A 23,423-nucleotide genomic window follows, 5' to 3' on the forward strand; every position below is an offset into this window, starting at 1 on the left:
ATTTAGATGGGGGTCAGTGTTTAGTTTCTGCCATAATAATTTCCAGTATTCCCAACTATTTTTGTCAAATATATTTTTTGTCAAATAGTGAGTTCTTATCCTAGAAGCTGGGGTCTTTGGGTTTATCAAACACTAGTAGTGTTTACTGGGTCTATATCTCAAAGAGATTATTAGAAAGGGAAAAGAATCAACATGTGCAAAAATGTTTGTGGCAGCCCTTTTTGTAGTGGCAAGAAACTGGAAACTGAATGTTTACCTGTCTGTTAGAATGTGGCTGAATAAGTTATGATAGATGAATGTTATGCAATATTATTGTTCTATAAGAAATGATCAACAGGATTATTTCAGAGAAGAGTGGAGAGACTTACATGAACTGATGCTGAGTGAAGTGAGCAGAATCAGGAGAACATTGTACATGGCAACAGCAAGATTCTAATGGCTGTGACTCTTTTCCACGGTGAGGTGATTCAGGCTATCTCCAATGATCTTGTGATAACAAGAGAGAACCCAGAGAGAGGACTGTGGGAACTGAGATCGCAAAAGATCAGCAACTCGCCATCTAAAGAAACACGATCCTTCAGAGCAAGCCCACAATCTGCAGAAGAACCTTAGTTCCTCTGACTGGCTACTGGTTGCTACTTCAGGCCCATTCGTTTCTATTTCAGCTCAACCATGCTTTTTGTGGAGGCATGTGTGATGGTGTCGGTGAAGTTTGGCCTCGTAATCGCGGCATCTCCAATGATTATAATGGCATTAGGTAGTTTTTATTTTGGGGTGGTTTATTATAGCATTTTCACTTTTTTTCTTGTTGTTTGCTTGCATTTTGTTTTTTCTCATTTTTTCCTTTGATCTGATTTTTCTAGTGCAACATAATAATTGTGGAAATATGTATAGAAGAATTGCATGTTTAACATATATTGGATTACTTGCCATCTAGGGCAGGAAGGGAGGAAAAAAATTTGGAACACAAAGTTTTGTGAGGATTAATGTTGAAAATTATCTATGCATATGTTTTGAAAAAAAATTTAATTAGAACTGAAAAAAAAAAAGAAACAACTTTGTGGATTTGAAAGCTCAAGAGTTCATATGTACCTCAGCATGTACCAGTTACAATATAGAAGGTTCCTTTTAAAGTTAGCTGCTTCTTGAAAGAGAAAATGACCATTCACAGGAGAAAGAGCCCAAGCCCTTGTCTGGCATTCCAGAAATATAAACCTTATGGGAAGTAAAGAATCTAGACAGAAGTGAAATGATAACTTATCAGCCCTACAAAAATACTACATATTTTGATATTTTAAGTATCATCCTCCCAAGACAGAACAATAATCATTGTAAGTTATCACATCTTGTCTAAGTCTTTGTAAATGTGATCTTGTGAGTTTTTTTTTGTGTGAGAGGGGAATCAAAACCAGTTCCATGTCTAATCTTTCTTTTCTATCCCCACACTCATCTTTTGAGAATACCATAGATATAAGCAAAACCTAAGCTGGAAGAGTTTTTCCTAGGGATGCAGGGTGGGGACATAAAGAGCCAAGGGACAAAGAAGAGTGAGGGGTGAGAACTGATTCCTTTCTATTAGGGCTGGGCTTCCCCAAGAGAGAACAAAATCTAGATGCATGGTCCAGAGCTAAGGACTTCTTTAGAAGAAGTCATGTGGTCTAGAACTCTTAGGCCCAGCACTTAGGTCGTTGATATACTGACATTGTCATTTTGTTATATGTTTTCTCAATATAATTATGATTTCTTCTGAGTTAGGCAACTCCTGTTGGGGAATCTCCCTTTCTCAATGTATATAAGCTCCTGAGCTGCCCCTTGATTGGGTGTTGCCTCAATTAAACTGAGACCTTAAAGACCTTAGCTTAAAAAGGACAAAGTCTTAGAGTGCTGGCCCTGAAGTCAGGAGGACCGGAGTTCAAACCTGGCCTCAGATACTTCCTAGCTGTGTGGCCCTGGGCAAGCCACTTAACCCCAATTGCCTCAGCAAAAAAACAAACAAAAAAGGTCATGATCTCCCACTGCATCCAGGGACATCTCTATTTCTCCCAAACTATATCTTGTCACTGAACCCAAATGGCTTCAGAAAATAAAGTGCAGCAAGTGGCCCTGCACACCCTCCCTCCCTCAAATCCAATTCACTTGCATGTCATGGCATCAACTCCCTGATGTCATAGTTGTCTTCAAGAATGAAAGACAAACTACAATAGTCTCCCAATAATAGTACAACTACTCTCACATGGAGGGATAGGAGAATATTTTCCTCACTTTACAGAGATCCTCATACTGCTCCAAGGGATTTAAGTGAGACTGGGACCCCCCAATCAATGAAGATTTCTGCCATCATGAGTTCAGAAGTTTGCCCTGGAAAAGTGGGAAAATGACCCTCAAAAGTGAGCCTATGTGTCTGAGAGATTACTTGAGGGCAAGTGCTAAAGAGTTTCATTCCTGAACTGGAAGCTGGGAGTTTTTTAATTACCTTGTTATGCTATAGAAGTCATAAGGTGAAAGGAAAAGTATGAGGAGTTGCCTTTTTATACCTGACCTTCTGGATGCCTGTATGTTTTGGGGACAGGTAACTTGTTAATGAGACTTTTTATACTATAGCTTTCATTCCTTTGAAAAATATTAACTTTTCCAGTTCTTATGGGCAGATCAAATGGACCCTGCAGTTATAGTTACAATATCCTAAAGATTTAGCTTTCCGGTAATAATGGGTAAAAGCCTCAGCATTGCCACAGGCCAAAACGATATTATTTGAAATGAAACCTCTCATAAATATCCAACTATGAAGTCACTATATATCAACTGCTGTTATATAAACAAGACAGAGCTAAATCTCCCATCTGCCAATATCAAAGCTGCCAGAAAGAATGACTTTGTGTCCAGAACTCACAAATTAAGCAGGGTACTGCTCTGTCGGCCCATTCTTGGAAGCAAAATGTTGATGTAGGCAATCACAAGGTAGTAGCAGATAAGAAAAAAGCCTTGAGAGGCAAGCAGGTCTTCTTTGTATATTTCCCTCTTTTCAGAAAGCTTGATCAGAACAGTTAGCCATTATTCACATCTCTTTAAAAATTTCATTTATTTTCCATAAACAGAGGAATTAACAACTACTCTAACCTTTATAATGGTTTCTGATGCTAACAACCAAAGTAGCCTGTGAGGAGCTAAATTGTGTGGAGGGGGGAAAAAAAACACCTTATTTCCTGCTCAGAAAAACCTATGGAAATCTCCAAATAAGAAATATGTGAATAAATATAGTTTATACTTTGTAATTATCCCTAAAACATTTCATCTGCATATTTTTTTCTTCTTAACCAGACTATTTTTTCAAGCACAAGGGTCTGTATTATATCCCCCCATCCTAGCCCAGGGATCCCATGGAGGGCCACATGCAGAAGTAATCTAATTGCTTTCTCTCCACTGACTAAAAGCCAAATATGTCACACAAGAACCCCCTGAAGAATCCTTCCACACTGTTGCCAGGTATTTTTAAAGGTTGAAAGGTCTGTGGCAGGATAGGTGGAGGGAGAGGGTGTCTAGACTCTCTGCAAATTACTAACTGTGTTCTCCCAGTATAGGGTAATCCCCTGCAACCCCAATTTCAAAAAAGAGAATATAGTTTTCACAAAGAAATATTTAATTCAAAGATAGAGAAACAAATATACAAACAGTATACTACCCCAACCTGTGGGATGTAATCACTTGGGCTACTCCATCCCACCCCCTCTCCCAATCTCTGAGGAGGAAACAAGGTTCATAGCTTAGCTCAGTTTAGTTCTTATAGAATCATTTCCCACATTCCAAGCCCCAAATCCCCTTTAGGCTTGAGTTCCAAGCATACTGACTTCTTGGCTAGGCTGACTGGCTGCAATATCACCACTGGAATTCTGGCTCCAAGGTCACCATGGCTCAAACTCCTTAGTCCAATGGGGTTTATAGCCTGTACCTAGAAGCTGAAAAGGACAAATAAAACCCAGTAAGACTAAAGAAAAAGGAAACCAATATGGTGTTTTAGAGGAGCAGGAAGGTTTCCTCTTTCCTAGGTCAATTCATGGCACTGTGAATGAATTATGACAGATAGAGTAAAAAAACCAAAAAGAGACAGAGAGACTACTCCTCTGTCTTGATGTTTTAAAAAATAGATGAAGTTTGTCCCTATCCATGTTTTAGGGGAGGATAGAAAAGGAGGGAGCCTCCATGTTTGACAATCTGGGAATGATCTGGGCAGCCCATTAACAAAATAACCATCTGATACACTATTAGTAACTAACCCCTAGGTTTTGATCTCAACAACAATAACAAAACCAAAGAGGGGAAAAAACTTTCTATATTAATGGCCAGAGGAAGAAAAATATTCCCCAAATAAAGTAGAAAAAAACAAGTAACAAAAAACCCCAACATTCAACATTTGGAAAAAATGTCACTATAGTCAGTTCTAGACCCTATCTTTGGTGTCTCTCCCTCAGGTATTCAATGTCCTCCCCTTGTCTATCCAGAACCTTGTCATTGCAGGGCTCTACTATGGAGAGCTTTCTTGTCTTCACCAGGTCTTTCCTATGTTCAAGAACACAACTTTTTAAACTGTGGCTCATGAGCCCATATGGGGTTTCATAACCAAATGTGAGGGGCTATGAAATTATGATTTATTGTCAAGAAATGTTTGGTTTATATCAAATATATAAAATAGGCATATTTATATATGTGCCCATATATTTGGGGTCATGTAAAAATTTTGGGTAAAGAAGAGATCATGAATGGAAAAAGTTTAAAAAGCCCTGTTCTAGAGTATTACCTTTTCCTTTGACCCCATTAAAATGCTCTTCATCATTCCTTGTTGGGAATCTGGCTCTCTTGGATAAACTCATTTACAGTATGATTTTAATGGTCAATAGGTCTCAATGTAAGACTGTACAGGTTTATTTTGTACTATCAGTCCATTTCTAATATTAAGAAGCCAGAGGAATTTTTTACATTCAAAGGAAAGGGAAAGTACAGGGGAGAAAGGAAGCATGTTGGCACTTGACCTCATTCAAGATCAAGGAATATTAAAGGATCTTTAAGAGAGTTGTACATGTATACAGATCCATATTCCCTCTCTCCCTTATCTCAGTGATTTCCCCTTTTTTCTCTTCCCTCCAGTATAAGTAGAGTAGAGCCTCAACTGGAGATGGAGAATGAGAAGTATGAAGAATTTCTTCAAGGATCCTCATTTTTGTTTGTACTTGAGTAAAATTGGCCATGCCTATTTTCAAGTTATCCAGTTAGCAAGATGAAGAAAGGCATGAGCAACTGAATTATGAAGTATACCTCTTCAGTTTGGGACAAATCTACACCCCAAATGGCAGCTATCACAGGAATCTGTTGCCTATGCTTATCTTAACCCAATATACAATACAATTATCCAAGATCTGGTTTGAGTATTGAATTGTCTTTGTGAACTCTTCTACTTACATAGGTGAAATGATATGACAAAAGCATTTTCCATTGCTGTTTTGTCAACATGTTGTTGGCTGGGTTTAGGGTGATGTCATCCATGGAAGGCCTTTTGATTCCATTCTTGGATCTCAGCTTTTTGTAGGTTTTATCTGGAAATAAACTATTGTCTGCTGCATTCAACAAATCCAATGGAATATGCCTTCATTAACTTTTACTATTGTTTTATGAAGTTCTAATTTTAACACAAATATTTCTGTAGGTTTTTGACTTGTTTATGTCTATCAAGCCTGTTTCTCTTTGTTGTCAAGAAAGTGTTAATATTTCTATATCTGTCTTAGACTAATGGGTATTCTATTTTGCTAATATTATGTATGTTTTTGTTAAGTTGTTATTAATATACAGTCATTCTTCTTACTCATCTTGGTCAATGAAGTTTAGAGAAAAAGTAATCCTGGAATAAGGCACTATTCCTGCAATTATTTATATATTTAACATTTGCCATTATCATATAGGTATAAAAAATAACTTTGTTTTGCAATTTAAATATTAAGATGTAAGGTTATTATTTTTGTTCTGCTTATCATTTTACCTCTTATTTTACTGTAAGTCTCTGAAGTAAAGTACTATACTACATAGTGTAGGACAGGTAGATCATGCAGTAGAGCAAGGACTAGACCTGGAAGCAAGAAGACAAGAGTTTAAATCCAGCCTCAAACTCTTATTAGTTATATAACCATGGACAAGTCATCTAACCTCTTTGCCTCAATTTCCTTATCCATAAAATGGGGATATAATAGCTCCTGCCTTCCAAGACTGTTGTGAGAATCAACTGAAACTATATTTATAAAGCATTTATCACAGTACACAAAATATATCAGATATATAAATATTTATTATCATTATTATTACCTTAGAGGAAAAACATCCAATTTGAGCTACAAGATCTGGTTTGTATCCTGGTTGCCATATCCACTAGCTCTGTAGTCTAAGCAAATAAATCAGTTAACCACACTGAAACTCATTTTCCTAATCTATAAAAAGGAAGATAATAATATTTGTGCTATCTGCTTCAAAGAATTATTGTGGGGAAAGAATTTTGTAAACTTTAAAAGGACCATATAAGTGTGAGTTATTATTCATCTTCATGCCTTCAGTACCTAGTCTAGTAATTTTTAAAAACTGGGTCCATTCAAATTTAAAACTAAGGAAGCTGCTAGTTAAGACCTGAGTTTGAATCTTGTAACTCTTATTATCTGCACAAACTTGAACATGTAATTTCCTCTCCATGAATGTTTTTTGTAAGATTTTTTTGCACTAAATGACTTTTAAGGTCCCTTCTAACTCTGAATCCTATGATATGAGCTAGCTCAAATTGCTTGATATGAATAGTGACTGTGAATGCCTATGGTTGTTACTAATGAAGAAGCAGGGAAGAAAATAAAGGAAAGCCCAGAAGCATAGCCTTAACACAACTTAGAACTAATACGTATTCTCATTTTAGTCCTTGGCAATAATCCAAAGAAAAATTCTACATTCCTGAAAGACTGCTGTCAACCCTGGTAGATAGTCATCACTTATTATTAAACATTGTACTGTTCGGGACTAGATATAATGTGTCTGAGAAAAATTGTGGCATCTCCTTTTAATCTTATGTAGAAAACAATTAAAGTATATAAAGCACATTATTAAAATATGTAAAATTTATAATTTAATTATAAGATTGCATGGTTTTATGATCTAATAGCCTTGCTGTATTTTGCATATTAGTGAACAATTGCTTTCTTAAAGCACACAGTAGAATCATTTACTTGATGCTGGAGAATAAGTTAATTATGGATCTCCTGTATATGACTAATGGATTTAATAATCACTTTACTGTAGAATTAACTTATACTTCCCTGTGCTTATAGCACTAATGATGATATTCATAAAAGTTATGTTTTTTAAAAAATGTAAGATTGGCACAAAAAAGGAATCCAATGTACAACTTGGTTTTAGAGCCAGCAGTTTCAAGAAGATAGTTCAGCAGCATAAAGACTTTCTTTCATCTTCTGTAATTAATCATAAAATCCTCACCAACACCATTGCCCCCCAAACCCTGACTCCATTGGCTTTATTAAGAGAATTTATTTTATTTAAGGGAAGACAAAATCCTTGCTAGATACATTAGCAAAGCTCCTCTTTTTTTTTTTTTTTTTTTTAATTCCAACTTGGTTACAAAGAATATTTCCTACTCATATCCTATAGTGAGGAGCTCTGAAACATTACTTTTTCCCTAGAAAGAGCCTGAGTTTGAATTCAGTGAAACTATTTAGTTACCCCCTGCAACATAAGCAAGAAAGAAAAGTATGTATACTCTGAGAAATTTCTTTTTTGGTGAACTCATAATACCTTCAGTCACCCTATTTCTTTTATTAATAACTATCCCTTAATGGAATTGATTTATCGTGTATTGAAAGAGATGTAGCCAGTGAAGCTAGTGCAGCTCTAAGTTAAAAGGGAGTAGAGATCATGTCTTAACCCTCCCTTTGAATTCCCTACAGTACTGAATACAGTAATATGTATGTAATAGGAGTTCAAGATACAGTTAAGTAAGAGATAGGAATTTTGTTATGAGTGTAAGAATTCAGGTAAAAATTCACCTCTGCCTTTATCCTCCAGTATGACTAAGTGCCTCTGATTGTTTTGAAACTTATCAAGACAAAACTTCAAGGCAATTTGTACAATCTGAGTGTTAGCTGCTGAGGCTTTTGTGGAAGGTGAAAAAGCAAATAAAAAATAGTGCATGGTTTATATCCAACCTCAGAAAAGCTCACCAATATTTATGAATGGCAGGGAACAGAGGGAAAGAGAGAAGGTAGAAAACACTAGGAAGAGGTGTAAGAAATTGACTTGCCTTGACTCAATTATGTCTAAAAATCAGAACTTTTGTTTTGTTTTAGTGTCTTTTATTTTTTTTAATCTTTTATCTTTATCTTTATCTTTGAAAATTGTCTAGCTCAGCAATGGAAAATTGTTTGTAGTATTCCCAACTGAAGCTAAAAAACTCCTTCATTCATACCATGCAATAAGAAAGAGCGCCTGAGAGCCACTTCCTTACCTACCTCTTCTGAGATCATGTGATGTCATCTCAGTCTTCTTTTTGGGTAATAATACTATTCGTGATTTTTTTCATTTTTTGGGGGGGGGACTTTTATTTTATTAAAATATATTGAAAATTTATCCCTAGATGGGGTGGGGAGAAAGGTGAGAAAAATTAGGACACAGGGTTTTGTAGGGATAGATATTGAAAATTATTCATGTATATATTTTGAAAATAAAAAGCTTTAATTTAAAATAATAAATAAAAAATAAAAATAAATTTAAAAAAAGAAAATCTACCCCTAAATACATTAAAAATTTTATCCCCTTCAAGTGTGGATTTCAACTATGTGATTTTAATAAGTATTTAACATAAATTATTAATTCATTTTTTGGCAGTATTGAATTCATTGTAACTCCTTCATGACAGAGACATATATGAATTTTGTAGTTCCCCTATTATGCATGCAACAGATAAAAGGAAGAAGAATCAAAGCCTCCCAGCTAGTGTTCCCCAACTGGTCCTTTTTGCTATACCTATAGATTTGCTACACCTATATATTAGATCACAGGATAGATTTAGAGATGGAAGAGAACTTATAACCCTCTCATTTATTTAAAGGAAACTGAGGCTTGGAGAAGTTATATGTTGCTCAGAATCTCATAACTAATAAGTATCTGAGGCTAGATTTAATTACAGATTTTCCTGATTCCAAGTCCAGCATCCCCAGTCTTACAATTCCTTGTTGCCGCTAGATACACCCTCTCCCAATGGAAATGGAAAAACAAGGTACAATATCTGGAAGAATGGTATGTTCTTAGAATCTCTAGTTACCTTTTGATTTTTCTTATGAGTTTGTGTTCCCCTTTGAAGCATTTTTATTAGTCATTCTGATTCATACAAATTAGGGTTAAAAATGGCGTTTTAGATGATAATTTATGTCATCTGACTCACTTATAGCCACTTACCCTTGGAAGCTTCTAAGATGAAGTAAATTCTTATTACATTATACTAAGAAAACAGAAAAGATCATGAAAAATGTTTAACTGAAGCAAATTTGCATAACAAAACAATAGAAAAATATATCTTAGCTCATCTCACATCATTCAAAAACTTTTTCCTCATTTTTCTATTTTTGTGGCCCCTAAGCCCAAATCATGGTGTATTTAATTTGTATATTTCCTGTATTTAGTTATCTATAAACCTGTAGAATATTCTCATTGAGAGTTGGGATTGACTCACTTTTGTAGTTATACCCCCAGAGTCTGTAGTTACTTAATAAAGGCTTGATTGATCTTAATTGATCTCAGCACACATTTCTAAATGAATATAACTTTATCCTGATTTCCACCTGAATTGGAAGGGGGAATTCTACAAGATTTGTTGGTCCAAAATGAGGGCAGGGACATATAATAGCTTTTCTTTAAAATTGGAATTGGATTAAAATTGAGCAGAATGGCAGAAAACAAAATAGAGAGTTTAATTTACTGATCTACCCCTCTTCATTCTACCTATATCATTCCTTTTCCTGACAACTAGGTAGTTGATAGAATACTGGACCTGGAATCAGAAAGATTCCGTTTCAATTTGTCTCAGGTACTTACCAGCCATTTGATCCTGTAAAAGTTATTTAACTTCCTTGTACCTCAGTTTCCTATTCTGTAAAATGGGAATTATAGCACCTTGTTGTGAAGATCAAATGAGATAACATATGTAAAGTGATTTACAAACCTTTAAGTACTATACAAATGCTAAATTATGATTAAGATTATTATTTTGCTTTTAGCAATTCATTCTTTTTCTCTAAACCTCTCTGTGTCTCAGTTTTCTGTTCTCTAAAATAAGAATAATAGCACCTTCTTCTCATTGTTGTTATGAAAATTTGATGACAATGTATATAAAGTGCTTTCCAAACCTTTAAGTGCTATGTAATTGCTTGCTATTATTAGTAGTAGTATTATTAATTACTTTCAGCAGTTCTTATTCAACATAGGAACCTATGTCTAGCATCTGTCCTTTTCATTTTTCACTATCCAGCTTAGCTGCATATCATCCAAATCCTCCTTAAAAACCTTCCCCTTTTGTATCTTACTCCTATACCTTACTCCTTGATTTCAATAGACCAATCAATACCAGATGATGAATCTAAGAAAAATGACCACAGTTGTATGAAGAAAACCAAAATCAATTCTGTATGGTACCTAAGCTGTGCTCTTTCTTCTCTGTTATCTCACTTCATCTGTCTTACTTACATGGAAATCTATATGTCTAATTTAAATCACTGTTCTGCAGACAGCAGTTACATGATTTAACAAAAGTCACAGACAGGCCAATAGAGCAATATATGACCAAAAGGTTACATTGCTGAAATATATTAATTGTTCTTAGAATAATTTATTTCACAAATGCACTGTTATTGTAATAATGATCATGAATTATTATTATTTGATGTTTATTATGGTCTCATGGTGAATTAACAATGGCAGAAAATCCCACTTGACCTCTAATGTTTTGATGTCAATTAGGTTGGTTTATAGTCTTTTGGCATTCTAGCAATAACCCTTATCGCTAAGCTACATAATATATATGCTCATAGCACTAATATCTTAGAATTACAGACTCATTAGGGACTTTAGAGATCAGCTAATCATATAATCATAGGATCACAGATTTGAGTTGGAAAAAGAATATAAAGCCCATTTTAATCTAGTTCAATACTTTCATTTTATAGGTAAGAACCTGAAGCCCAGAGAAAGTAAGAGATTTGACAAGCGCATCTAGGATGCAAAACTTGATCCCCAACTCAAAACTCAATATTCTTTCTACCAAACTGCAGATGAGGAAACTGAGGTTTATATTAAGTAGTCACAACACAGTTCTGTTCTCTGCAGCAGGTGCTTCCAAATTAGCCTATAAGTCAAAGGCATTTAGAGGGTTACAGTTCTACTGTCAAGAGGAGTGTTTTGTCTTATATACAAAGCAGTCTTGTTCAAAATTGTGATCCAGATGAATACTTGCAGATTTGGATATTTTACTTATCTATTCCAGACCTCAAATCTGATGTTAATTTTGTTTTAAAATCTATGTTTGCTACAGATTTGTTTGACGAAAGGGGAAAGGGAGGAATGTGATTTTTTTTTCCCTCTTTGGCTTAAATCTAAAGATCCTAAGTTTGTGTTCATTTCATTTTAGAAATGAAGCCTCTGGTGAGCATAGTAATGCTGATGGTCCTGACACAAGTTTTCCAGAGTCTTCCCAACTTGTATCATGGAAGCTGGCTGAGATTATTAAGGGAAGGAGATAACTGTGGAAAATGTGATTTAGAACTTTGTTCTCAACCTGAAAACTGCTTGGCTGGAACTGTGCTAGACCATTGTGGCTGCTGCTCTGAATGTGGGAATAGAGAAGGGCAGATCTGTGATTTGGATGGCAGTAATCACTTCTATGGGCAGTGTGGGCAAAACCTGCAGTGCATTTTAAATACTGAAGTGATGGAGTACGGGGAAGTTCCTGAACCACAGTGTGTTTGTGGATCTCAAGAAAGCGTTTGTGGACCCGAAGGGAAGACCTATGAGAATATTTGCCAGTTCAATGAGATTTATTCTCAGAAGAAAACTAATGTTAGCATAAAACACAAAGGACCATGTGAATCAGGTAAAAAATAAACTATATTTTCAACAATATATTTGTAGAGAAAGAATATTGATCTCTGAACATGTTTTTCTTTTTGTGTTACTAGTATCCTAATATTGCCTTGAAGCATTTATATGAATGATACAAGGGTTGGAGAAATAATTTATCACAGCTTCACTGAATTTCTAAGTTATCAATGAATTATCTTTCTAAATTATCTAAAAAAGATAACTTTCTAAGTTATCTAATCTAAATTATCTAAATTGCCAATGTATTATCTGAGCAGAAAAGACCTACAGAAAGGAATTAACAGAATTTAGGGGGTAAAAAGTAATTATACAGCATTTAGAAACCAATCAATCTAGCCTTGTAAATGGCCAACTGATATAGATCAAAAATTAGCTAAAATATGTAAATATTTAAATTCAGTACATGCACTAAATTACTGTACATGTATTTGTGTTTCATAGAAATAATAATAATGTTCTTATGTTCCACTGATATTTACTATACCAAAATAAAATACTTTTAAAAAAAAAGATCAATAGAAAGAAAAACCTAGGGGGAATGGGAAGTAAAGTGGTCATATAAACAGAATTATTGTATGTTGGAATTTTTTAGGAGTTTTTCCAAATTAATAACATTTAATGACATCTACAATGATCATTTGGCTGTTTGCTTCTCAAGACAAGGGTTAAAACTCAACTTAAAAAGCCATGTAGATTAACTGAGAAATCTGTATAATAAATCATATAATTATATAAGCAACAATAATTGGAAATCATTTGCACTTATTTTTACTGCAGACTAAAAGAGTTTCAATTACTTCTGAAATTCCATTTTCTTCATGCAATTTAAGAAACCAATAGATGAACAAAGTATAGTCTATCAGCAAAATGAAGGAAAATCAGGCAATTAAGTTAGTCACTTCTACAAAGCAATTTTATAGCCTGACAGCAATATGATTCATCCTTCAAAAATTGGTCATACTGTTTTTAGAGACCAGATTTTCAAATATTCCAAAGCACATTCTATAGAGATCTTAAAGTCACACAGAAACACTTAAATACAATTTTTAGTAAGACATAAAATGAAAGGAGTAAGGGGAAAAACTCAACTATTTTATGAGTTATGAGTCATGAGAAAACCACCAATATTAGTTCACATATACTATGAATAAATGACAATGTTATATTTCCCCTTACTTTATATTAGAGTAAAATTTTTCCTACCATATTTTCCTCAAGCAGTTGAAAATTTGCTAATTTTTAGTAGTAGATTCTCAGCATAAAATGGGACTTAACTCAGATCTATCTCAAATTAATTGTGGGTATGTGTGTAAATATGTGATTATGTTATATATATATATATATATATATATATATATATATATATAACTGGCATTTTCTAAGACAGAATTAGTATTGTAGATAACAGATAACAATGATAATTATATTTAAGATTTTTATATAATTTTTCATTATAAAATAATATTATAACACTGAGATAGGTACATATTTAAGTAACATATTAAAAGTATATTTCTGAAGAACCTACTATGCACTAAATATGATGCTATATTCTAGGGAGAAAAGAAATGAAATAAAACGCAAGTCCTGACCTCTAGGAGCCTAAAATCTGGTAGAAAAGATAAGAACATACACTAAGAATTATAATACAAGACAGATATAGCTAAGTGTTAAATAAGAGGTATCAAAAAAAATACTATGATGGTCACTGTAATGGCAACATCTCTTCTGATTTGGAAGAATCAGGGAAGACTTTAATGGAGGAGGAAATAGTTAAATTGATTCTTATACAATGTTCAGAAATTCAGAAGGCTGAGATGGCATAAATGGGGATGACACACTGCCAGAAATGCCTAAACTTAGCATTTTGGCATCTGGCTAAGGGAAACATTGTTAATACATTCTACATTTTTCCAATAAAATTGTGTCTCCTACTGAGGCAAGTAGCTGAGATAGTATATAAAAGCATTTGGATCCTTTGGAAATCTACAATCTATTTATCTTGGGAAATCACCTAATTTTTTTTCAGGTTCAATTTCCTTATCTATAAAAAGAAGATTATAATAGCTTCTACTTTCCAGAATTTTTGTGAGGATCAAACGAGATAATGAATATAAAACACTTGGTAAAGCTTAAATACTATGTAAATACTGGCTATTATTAATATTCTCTATATAGTTTCCTGAAAACAAAACAACACTATATACTGTACCACAATAGGATTCCTGAAAAATGTAGGTGAAATTGAAAGGCCACTTGTCCAGCTATACCTTATATAAATGTATTGACCCTAAAGCTTTTACTACATTGCAGACACATTATTACTATTTTTTGAAGATCTATTCTCCCAGTAACTGTTATCTTTTTTCTTCCTTCTTTCATTCCTTCCTTTCTTCCTTCTCTTTCCTTTTATCATTCCTTTCTCCCTCCCTCCCTTTCTTCTTCTTTTCTTCCTTCCTTCCTTCCTCACCATCCTTTTTTCATGGCACTTCTATTTAACCAGTGCATGTGATGCTCAATAAGAATGAATTAGTTTCTGAGGCTGAAAAGACTGAATATTGTGGCAATAATTCTAACCATATTATGGAGAACCACATTATTATTTGCTTAATTTTACTTTGTCCTTCCAAAAAAAAATAGATATAACTTTTGTAAGTTAGATGTCTATAGCCTAAACAACCCCAGTTGTATTTTTGAGGTATTTTCCATTTTATATTTGACTCAAGTTCCCTCCTGGAGAAATCTCATCAAAGGTTGCCCTAAAAGGCTATCTCAAGAAGATAGTATTTTTATTTTCAATTCATTGATCACATTCATTCTGAATATATCCTCCTCCTTGTAACAAAGAATCTAAAGGAAAGAGAAGAAAAAAAAAAAAAGAACAGTTCAGCAAAACTAAAAAAGCACATCAAATCTGGCCATTTATACAACTGTTCCATATTAATAGCCCTCTGCTTCTGCAAAGAATTAAGGCAGTACATTATCTCATCTCTTCTTCAGAGCCAAGATTAGTCATTACAACCACATAGAGAGTAAGAATCTATTTTTTCCCTATTTACATTGTTATAGTCACTGTATACATTGCTTTTCTGGTTCTGCTTACTTCATTTTGTATCAATTTCTATCAATTCATTATTTTCCTATACTTCATATTCATCACTTTTTATGGCACAGTAAATGTCACATTTATATGTCACAATCCATATATACCCCTGAAAGATGGATACTACTTGTCTTGTTTTCACAGTTCTTTTATGTCACAAAGTGTTTTAATGGATACTTATTATATATATTTCCTTATTATTATATAAGTATTGTGTGGATATTTCTTTCCTTCTCTTCTCCTTTTTAAAATAATCATTAGACTATATATTTTCTTTCTTCCCCCCCACCCTGAGGCAATTGAGGTTAAGTGACTTGCCCAGGGTCACACATCTAGGAAGTGTTAAGTGTCTGAGACCACATTTGAACTCAGGTCCTCCTGACTTCAAGGCTGGTGCTCTATCCACTGAGCCACCTCGCCGCTCCACTAGAGTATTTTTAAAAAATGCATGGAATGGAAATGAAAAAAGCTCAGAGAGAAACATGAACAGGAAAAACAGCTTTGAAAGTAACTCTGACAAACCAAACTAATACAATCGAGAGTAGAAAGAAAACAGGAAGCTGGGGAAAAAAACTTTATAGCAAGTGTCTCTGACCAAAAGCTTCATTTTTCAAATAACAGAAAAAAGAATCAAATTTATAAGAATACAAATCACTCCCCAATTGATAGATGGTCAAAGAATATGAATAGGTGGTTTTCAGATGAAGAAATTAAAACTATTATCATATGAAAAGATGCTCTAAATCACTATTAATTAGAGAAAAAACTCTGAAGAACCACCTCACACCTATCAGATTAGCTAATACAATAGAAAAGAAAAAAGATAAATGTTGGAGAGGATGTGGGAAACTTGCAACACTATTGGTAGAGTGTGAACTCATCTAACCATTCTGGAAAGCAATTTAGAACTAAGATTATAAAAAGACTATAGAACTATTATTGTTTTGATAAAAAATTAGCAAAAGCCTATATCCTAAAGATATAAAAAGAAAAAGAGAAACACACACACACACACACATACACACACATGAATTTATTGAAGAAAAGCATTTATAGCAGCTCTTTTGTGCAAAGAATTAGAAACTGATATGTCCATCAATTGAGGAATGGTTGAACAAGTTGTAGGATATAATTGTGATGGACCCCTATTGTGTTATAAGAAATGATGAGCAGAATGATTTAAAAAAAAACCTCGAAAAGACGTAAAAGAACTGATACAAAGTGAAGTGAGGAAAAACAGGAAAACATTAGACACAGTACCAGCAATATTGTTAGGATGATCAATTCTGAATGACAGCTATTTTTAGCAAGACAATGATTCAAGACAATTCCAAAAGACTCATGATAAAAAATATTGTCCATCTCTAGAAAAAGAACTGAGAGTCTGAATATAGATCAAAGCTTACTATTTCTCACTTTTTTCATGTTTTATTTCCCCCTGCTTTTCCTTTCATGACATGACTAATAAGGAAATATATTTTACATGATTGCACATGTGTAACCATCACAGGGAGAGGGGAAAAAAGAGAAAGAAGAAGAGAATTTGGAATTTAACTTTTTAAAATGAATGTTAACAATTGTTTTTTACATTTAAGTAAGAAAAATCAAATATTATTAAAATGCAAAAAATTAAAACATTAAAAAATTACAAAACAAGCAAAGAGCAAAACTAAAATTTGGACTCGGATAATTTTCAAATATAGTGCTCTTTTTTGCATTTTTATTATGAATTTAACAATCAACAAATTTAACCAGATGCAAAAAAAGTGAATTACATATGAAACCACTAAATTTTGTTACCAATAGTTTTTAAAATATATATTAAGTTTAACAAAATAACAGATAAATGCCCTGTTTGTACCTCCCTCCAAAAGGAAACTGTTGAAAAAAAACCATCAGTGTATGTGTGTATATACACACATACATAGATACACACACACACACACACAAATATATATATATATTTATTTAAAAACAAGCTAAACATAATATTCATGGTTTCACATGTAATTCTTTTCCTGTTCCATTGTGTATGAACATTGTTTTTATTTGTTAATTTTTTGGTGTATACACTGAATTCAGAATTTTAAGAATGGAAAAAAGAATAAATTCATGTTATCCAATTTCACTACAACAATACAATATATGTATAGAAATTAGTCTTGGCAAGGAGAAGGACCAACTCTTCATCTGTGAAAGAAGTGAAGGAAAATATATTGCTCTTGAAAATACCAAGTTTTTCATTCAATTAAAAATAAGTTGTAAGTTATATCAACAGATGCAGAAAAAGCACAATATTCATTTATGCTTTAAAAAAATCTAATACCATAAAGTATAGGCACAGAGGAGCCTTTTTATTAATATCATGAAAAACATCTATCTAAAAGCAATAGCAAGTATCATATATAATAAGGATTCACTTGATTTTTTCCAATAAATATGGAAATAAAAGAAGATGCCTTCCACCCCTATTATTTGATATAGTTTTGGAAATGCTAACAATAGCAATAAAACAAGAGAAAAAATAAAAACATAAAGAAAGTAAAAAGGAGGTAAAACTATCCCCAGTCACTTATAATAGGATGGTATATTTGAAAAATTCTAAGGAATCATCAAAGATACTAATCAGCACAATTAGTAGTTTCTGCAAACTTCCAGACTACAAAACTAAGCCTCAAAAATCAACTGTATTTCTATAATATAATCAGAAATCTAAGAAGCAGTAATAGAAAGGGGACATATTTACTGCAAATAATTACAAAATACAGAGTTATACGTGGAATGATCTACCAGAGCACATAAAGTGTAAAATAAGACAACTTTAATGATGAAGGAATAGTCAGTGATCATAGCTGGATCATGCCAGTATATTACTACCAAGACTAGTTTATAATATTAATGTCATTGCAATCAATCTCTAGGATTATTTCAAATCTCAGAATGAAAAGTTTTCTTAAACTGGATTTCATTATGAATGATAATCATATATAATAAACTATTTTAAATTAAATTAAAATTGAATTAATTTTGTCATGAGGATTTTTATTATAATAATTCTTAGAGTAAATACTATAATTACAAAATCAGGAAATACATCAATACATTTCATTACATTGTATGTAGTGGCCCTAGAGTGGTAATATATTTTAACTAAGCATATAATTTTCAGACACAATGATAATTTTTGTACATTAACAGAAAATCATCTACATTTATGTTTATATGCACATATATAGATGCATAGCTAATTAATTTAAAGAGCTCTGAAGTTTTATTTTATTTGAATTGAAGCAATTGAAAAAATCTAATTCAACTCTCTTAAGTTAGGACAGGTAGTGTAAATTTTGTCCATAACGTTTAGTTTAATGATCAATTATATTGACTTACCCACTATTTTGATAGTGGATAATTCAATTCTATGTTTCCTATTTGGCCCACCACAGTCCTAGTAATGTTCCATGTAAAAAACAATATGATATAGTAGACCACCTACAGGACATGGAGTGAGGCGAAACTTGGAATGACTCTTCCTTTGTTCTGACACAAGTTCTATAATCACAGACAAGTTGCTTGATCTCTGAATTTGTTTCCTGATCTATAAAATGGAGATAAAAATAATAACAAACACTTACCTCATGAAATTGTTGTAAAGACCATATGAGAGTTACTTTGGAAATCTTAAAGTACTACACAAATGTCCACTATTATCATGATCACTAAAGGTCTAGCACTGAGCAACTTTGCCATGGTCTCTAGTCATCAAACTGTATTTTCAGAATATTTAAAGACAGCTAAAGTGCTATCCTTCCTGCTTAATATATGATATTAATCTGAGAAGTAAACTTATTATCAGAGTTTTTCATAACTAGGCAAAGGTTTGATGGAGGAATAAGAAAAATAGGCTAAAATGGCATGGTTTTTCTAAATTTACATTTAGTATTGGGAAATTTCAAAGAGAACAGATGTTATAAGCAATAATAAATAGCATCTTTCTTAAGCTGAAAGATAGAATATAACAAAAATATTCAGTTGTCACTGGGATATACATTATCTTATCATGCTGAGTATTTTCACTACTAATAATAAAATAATCCATCCCATACCTTTTCAACCTGTTAATTTATGACCATGTTCTACCATAAATCTTTCATTAAGGATCTATGTAATGTTCTGGATGATTTTCTTTAGACTTTTAATACTTCATAAATATCAATGAAACATTTGGGTTAATCTCTCAGTCAAAAGCATTTAAGTACTTATTATGTGGCAGACACTAGGATATGTGTTAAAAATAAAAAAGACAGTAAAAGTACACTCAGAGAGTTTATATTCCAATGGAGGAATATAGGTTCATACAGAACAGTTGAAAGGTAATTTCAGAGAGGAAGGTATAGTAGCTGAGGAAAATGGAAAAGTCCTCCAAAAGATGGGAGATTTTTGAAATGCATCTTGAAAGAAACTCAGAACCAGGGTTAGGATTTTTCAAGCAAGGGGAACAGGCAGTGAAAAGGTACAGAGAGAAGAAATGGAGCATCATGTAGCCATAGTTAAGAAAATCAGTAAAACTGGATCACAGAGTGAGAAGAGGAGTAAAGTGTAAGATAATTGGAAAAGTACAAATGGAGTCACCTTATGAAGGGCTTTTCAATACCAAATAGATGGTTTTATATTTGATCCTAGAGTTAATAAGAAGTCACTGGAGCTCATTGAGTTGTAAAGGAGAGGAGGAATGATATGGTAAGGCCTATCCTTCAGGAAAATGAGGTTGTTAGTATTTGGGTAGAGTAGGGAGAGACTAGAGGCCAAGACACTTATTCAAGACTATCACAACACATTAGGCAAGAGGCGATTTGTGCTTTGACATTAAGGTGGTAGTTGCATAAGTGGAGAAAAGGGAATGTATTAGACAGATGTGTAAGGAGGAAAGACAAGATTTGGGAACATTGAATATATTTAATGAGATGGCAAGGAGTAAAAGATGATCCCCAGTTTGTGAGCTTAGGGAATGAGATAGAGAATCAATTAGGACTATCTGGTCTTTCTTCCTCTTTCTTTATATAACCTACCACATTTTCTGGACATATAAGTCCTTCATTATATCTTTTGTGCTATTTTGCACTTAAAAGTCTCTTTAGTAATATGTTACTGCCTATTTAAACACTCCATGTTGTCTTTCCATTGCTCTTTTGGGTCACCTGTAATTTTTATGCTTCAGAGAGCATGATGGTTCATGATTCATATTATATAGCACCAATGGGAGAATAAGAAACTGGCTTACAATGGTATATAGCAATCCTTAAAACAAGTTAAATCATCTGTTCTTTATGAGTTTCGTGGCATAAAATGTATTCCCTAATGTGAAGAAACATACATTTAACAATAATCCATTCGTTATTTTATGTCTTATCTCATTTATTTTTTATTAGATGTAAAAAAAACAAAACTTGGTACTTTCAAGGGCAATGCAGAATGCTTTTTTTTTTCTCTTGAAAAGGAATTTATGTGATATCTAAGTTTTTATTTGGTATTCCTTGGCATTGGCATTTCTGTCTTCTTATAGATAAAAGAAAAATTACTTTAACACTAAATTGACTGATGGGCACTTAAAATTGCCTGAGATAAGCACTAATGAAAAACACTTAGCACTGGAAAACTGCAGCTTCAGAATATAAAATCTTATCAAGAGCAGATCACTATTAGCATTTACCAGCCATTAGTTACAATTCAGTTATACAATAACAATTTATTAAATACCTACTGTGTGCAACATTATCAATACTTATAGACCTTCTTTTCTACCCAACCATCAGCCATGATGGTTTTAATATTCATGATGACAACCTTCCTATCATCATTAGTTTATCCTTCTGGTCAGCTTCCATGTTCTACATTTGCATTCTACCTCAGCCACTTATAGGGGTGGTAAGATCTTGTTATCTTATTCTCATCTGAAACTGTTCCACTTTCAATGTTTTTGAAAGTCCCTTCTTGAAGCATGATCACGAGCTCTTATATCTCTTACATCATATTAATCTTCTCTGTTTTCAAGCTAGTAATTAAATTCAACAAATATTTATCAAAAACATTATCACATGTAAACTAATGGAAATACAAAAATAAAAATCTCTATGATTCCAAGCCCATAGAGTTTACAATCTAGGTGAGTGTGTAGTGGGGAGGAAAATCAATCTCTTCACAAATAAATACAACACAAGGTAGAATGTGATATAGGTAAGGGAAAAATCCGCTAAAAAGAAAGATAGATCTTTCAGCTGTGTTGAACACTAAGGAGATGGAAACTGACCTGGTTATTGACAAAAGAGAAACATCTCAGAAGACACGAAGAAGTAGTGGGCTCCAGAAATGAGCCACCTCTGATTCCTTGATTCTTTCCTATTTTGCCTATCTATTACTCCTGCCCTGGTTTCACTAACCCCTTTTCAAAGTTTTGATGTCATAATAAGCTATTTCAAGGAATCTTTGAATCCACTTCTACCTTGTTCTTCCTGCTAATTACCCTAATCTAGGCTGCTTCTACCATTTACTTTTTCTGTTTCTCCGAAATCACTGATCCCTACTTGAGGAAATACATGCTAGTTGGGTCTCCTACAAATTCATGCTATCTCACCTCAGCTGGACCATTACAATGCATAAAATGTTTTAATTCCTCCCTGATTGGCTCATCATACTCTTCCACAACTACTATTCCAAACTTTCTCCTCAATTCTCTTACCTCATTATGTTTTTTGCAGATAACCTTGGTTCCTACTTCAGGAAAAATCTGAAGCCTCTATCATGTGCTCACTTATTTCCCCTCCTCCAACCTGTGTTAAACTATCTTGTTCTACTTTCTTTTTCTAAAACCAGATCATTAAGTGGGTTTTTCCCTTGCCACAACTAATCTTTCCACTTGTTTTCTTGATTCTATCCCTTTCTGTATCCTCAGGACCTTGCTCCATTCCACTATATATTTCCCTCAATTTCAACCTCTCACTCTCTGTTTCTCTCCATCTCTTCTTCCTTCCTTCCCTCTTTCTCTTTTATCGAGAAACTTTCCCATACTCTAAAAAGAATTTCTTTTGATTTTTCTGCCTCTTCAATCTATTATTTACTCTAAAAGTTTTAGGGAAATGAGATATGATTACTTACTGTATCTTGCCTCACTATTTGTAATATACTTCAAAACTATTTCAGATTTGGCTCCATTATAAGAATGCAAAAGTATAAAGCTAGTTTACATGAAGGTGATAGAAATCCCTAAAGAAGTGGTCTCTAAAGTGGGGGCCACATGGCCCTTCAGTGGACTAATCTTGATCCTCCTAAATGGTAATCAAATGGAGCGTAGAAAAATGTATTTTTAATCACACATCTTGTCTACAACACAGTATAACTCTTTTACCCATTATTATACTTCCAACTTCACCTTGCAACACAACTGACTCACTGCGGCTGTGCAAGCTTGAAACATCTCTCCTTTTGTGCTAGGTGATGGCCCCACAAACTGCATTGCCATCCTGGCAATAGCTGATGAGAGACTTTCCCCACTTACTCCTCTTTGTTTATAGTTGGATGGACTGAACTGCATTAGATAAAAGGACGTGGATGAGTTAATACTGCAAATCTATTTATATTAACTTTCCTTCAAAATATAACTTTCTTCCAAACTTCCCTCTTTCAAGTATTAATATCCTTGCAGTTTCCTAAATTGAAGCTGCTCTCTTCAAAGTTATCAAATACCAAATCGGGTAGCCTTTTCTTAGTTCCCATCCTTCTAGATCTTCCTGAATCATTTGTCACTGTTAATAGCCCTCTCCCCATCTAGATATTTACTATTTTTTCTTTGTTTTGCTGAAAATAATGTATCACCTACAAAAAACTCTATCCACTTAAAAAACACGGAAACAAATTTTTCAAATCCATTAAAAATTATTTTTAATGAAGAATTTCAACAGAATTTGAATGCATTCATTAAAAACATAAAAATCTTCCTGCCAGAACAACATATTTTTATTAGGGAAGACAGGACTGTACTAGCTGAAATTCAATAAAAAAACTTTTTAACTAGTGGATGGAATAGGAAGATGAGTATCAAAAATTAACCAAAAATGCATTTCTTCTATTTGGAACTACATATTCTTGT

At 33.4% G+C, this 23,423-nt stretch overlaps 1 protein-coding gene across 1 annotated transcript in view; it reads left to right on the forward strand.

Annotated features, from left to right (window-relative positions):
* The first annotated feature begins 672 nt into the window (after positions 1-672).
* The window catches only part of LOC111718865 (kazal-type serine protease inhibitor domain-containing protein 1-like), a 28,738-nt gene continuing 5,987 nt past the window's right edge, over positions 673-23,423 (forward strand). Inside the window, exons 1-3 of the mRNA XM_031949314.1 lie at positions 673-757; positions 11,711-12,172; positions 21,069-21,205. Coding sequence (XP_031805174.1) covers positions 673-757; positions 11,711-12,172; positions 21,069-21,205 — 684 coding nt within the window. The remainder of the gene's footprint in view (positions 758-11,710; positions 12,173-21,068; positions 21,206-23,423) is intronic.

This window comes from Sarcophilus harrisii, chromosome 2 (assembly GCF_902635505.1).
Source record: "Sarcophilus harrisii chromosome 2, mSarHar1.11, whole genome shotgun sequence".
NCBI lineage: Eukaryota > Metazoa > Chordata > Mammalia > Dasyuromorphia > Dasyuridae > Sarcophilus > Sarcophilus harrisii.